The sequence below is a fragment of the Protobothrops mucrosquamatus genome, unplaced genomic scaffold (assembly GCF_001527695.2).
Source record: "Protobothrops mucrosquamatus isolate PMUCROS unplaced genomic scaffold, P.Mucros_1.0 scaffold710, whole genome shotgun sequence".
Classification (NCBI taxonomy): Eukaryota; Metazoa; Chordata; class Lepidosauria; order Squamata; family Viperidae; genus Protobothrops; species Protobothrops mucrosquamatus.
In genome coordinates, this window is record NW_015386991.1 from 671,416 (window position 1) to 673,954 (window position 2,539).

The 2,539-nt window shown below is 48.1% G+C and overlaps 1 protein-coding gene across 1 annotated transcript; it reads right to left on the reverse strand.

The window, feature by feature from the left end:
* Window positions 1-570: 570 nt before the first annotated feature.
* On the reverse strand, window positions 571-2,226 carry HOXC6 (homeobox C6). Its single transcript, XM_015818272.1, has 2 exons — window positions 1,827-2,226; window positions 571-887 (listed from the first exon to the last, which is right to left on the reverse strand). The coding sequence occupies exons 1-2, from the start codon at window positions 2,224-2,226 to the stop codon at window positions 571-573; spliced, it is 717 nt and encodes a 238-aa protein (XP_015673758.1).
* Between the last annotated feature and the right edge of the window lie 313 nt (window positions 2,227-2,539).

Below are 2,539 nucleotides of genomic sequence, written 5' to 3' on the forward strand. Positions count from 1 at the left end.
GCCCAGAGTTTTGTGTTTTTTTGGACCTGCCTGGTCGAACCCAGCTCTACTCGAAGGAAGCCCCCCCCCCCAAGAGAACCCTTCTCTTTTGGCAGGCGAGATTCTGACTAGGGAGGGCGAAGAAGGAATGCCAGGGGGAAGTTTATCTCACTCGTGTCCGGGTGTCTGGGTGTATGTGATTGTGTGCATGTCTCTCTCTGTGTGTGTGTGTGTGTGTGTGTGCACTTTAGGAAAAGCCGGGTCACTGGGCAAGGAGGCCAGGAACAAGGGGGGGGGGGAATAGGAGCCTCTAAAGGGGAAAGTAAAGGAGATTTGGGAGTCAGGGGTCTGGGACTTGTGCGCTGGAAACTGAAGGTGGAGGAGGGGTTTTTCTATCTCTCCCCCCTTGCCCCCCCCCGTTTAATTTAACCCAATGTAGCATTTGTGCCTGCAGTAAATGAGAAGGGAAAGGAAGGCAGGAGAGAGCCGGGTGGTGGGCGGAAAGGAAGGGGGACCTTCTCTGGGGCTCTGCTCGTGGGTGAGACTGGAGGGGAGGGGAAGGGAATTTTGCCGGCCGAGAGGCGTCCTGGTTCATTCCTTCGGTTTTTCTTCCTCCTCCGTCTCCTCTTCTCTTTTCTCTTCCTTCGCGCCCAAGCTCTCGGCGGCTGCTCCAGCGCCGCCTCCCCCCGGTAGCGTGGAAGTCAGATTGCTCTCTTTTTTCCACTTCATCCTCCGGTTTTGGAACCAGATCTTGATCTGGCGTTCGGTGAGGCACAGCGCGTTGGCGATCTCAATCCGCCGCCGCCGCGTCAAGTACCGGTTAAAATGGAACTCCTTCTCCAGCTCCAGGGTCTGGTAGCGCGAGTAGATCTGACGCCCCCGCCTCCGGTCTGCTCCGTAGCCGACTCCTAGGGATTCGGAAACCAAACAAACTAAAAACGATTAGTTACGGCTTCGGCCAACAGGTCTATAAGTCCATAAGGAAATAAGTAAAACGCAAGTAATATATATATATATATATATATATTTACAAAACAAAACAAAACAAAACCCCGAAAGGAAGCCATCAAATCACACACACCCTCCAAAGCCCCCTCCCAACCCCCGTCTTCCTCGTATGCCCACCCATCCCACTTTTAATTCTGCTCCTTTAGGCTGGCGGTTCATTAAAATCTCCCAGCACACATGGAGGGAGACAGAGCAAAAAAAAAGAGGGGGAGCGCCTAATGGGAAGCATGCTCCCTTCCCCCTTTCTTATTTGCAAAGATTCGGGAATGTGTTGTTTTAATTATTTCTGCAGCCTTCAGAAAAGGAAAGGCTCTAATTAGATCCTACTCCAAGGCTGGCTTTAATGACTGGGAATAGGCGCTGCTTTCTGAAGTCAAGCTACTTCACAAAACCCCATCTCTCAACCTATTATTGGACAAGACATTTTACATCTCTCTCTCTCTCTCCCCCCCCCCCCGTTCAAAAAAAAAAATGCCCTTTCTCACCTATCTGGGAAACTTCGATTTTTTAAAAAATACCCCAGCTCTGATTTTCTACACCTAATTCCCCCTCAAATCTCCACTACGGGATGGGGGGGGGGAGGGTTGGATAGAATCAGAGCTGATTGCACTTTATTATGGATATTTTACACTCCCGAAGTCTTTTAATTAGAAAGAGCATAACAAGCCATATTTGCTTGCAACAACTTAACAAATAAAAGGCCTGTAGCGGCAACTGTGAGGAAGCTATATGATTGTTTTTATGGGGCTATAAAAAGTAGCTGAGCCTGTTCTGCTGGGGAGACGGCCATAAAGATGGTTCAGTTTATTTAATTTATCTCTGCGAGCTGTAAAACTTACCACTGTGGGAGTTCATGCGCTGCATCCACGGGTATATTTGAATGCTAGCTTTCTGTTCCTGGGACGTGCTCCTGTTTTGGTCACTTGCAAAATCCTGTGCAATAGAAGTTTGTGTATTGTGTCCCATAGAATTTTGCCTGCAGCTAGAGAGCATGTCTTTTTCTTGATAAAAGGCATTCGATCCGTAATCATATGGTCCCCGACTGGAGCTAAACACAACATTATCTTGCGGTGAATAAAAAGGAGATGAATAGATCCTGTTTTGTGCAACCGCGGCTCCATACGTAGAAAAATGCCTTACAGGGTCATAGGCAGTGGAATTGAGCGGCACGCTGGGCAGGACTTCTTGACCACTGGTGAGGTGACAAGAGAGCGACGGGTTTGTGAAATAGGAATTCATATCTTCCCCCCTGCTACCTGGCCTGTATGATTTCTTTAATATTTATTTCTGTCTCCAGTTTGTAGTCTGAACTAGATTGTTATAGGGACGGCTCCACTCCAGGACAGACAAAATGACAAAGTCAGCTGACCCGCAGTCAGCCAATAGGAAACTGGATGTCAAGACACGGAAAAATGGCTTTTGCTTGTGTTGATTCCCCAGTTGAAACTAAGTATGCATTGAAAGTAAGTCTCGAAATTCTAAATTTAAAGATGGTTTAGAAGAAGGGGGGGAGAGAGAGAAAGAGTAAGGATGATGGGGGGGAAGGTGGGAG

What these genes read in the sequence shown, in the direction of transcription:
- HOXC6 (XM_015818272.1), bottom strand. Translation starts at nt 2,226, where the DNA reads ATGAATTCCTATTTCACAAACCCGTCGCTCTCTTGTCACCTCACCAGT. An exon ending in GCGCATGAACTCCCACAGTG is followed by an intron (nt 888 to 1,826) that starts GTAAGTTTTACA and finishes CCGAATCCCTAG; the next exon opens with GAGTCGGCTACGGAGCAGAC.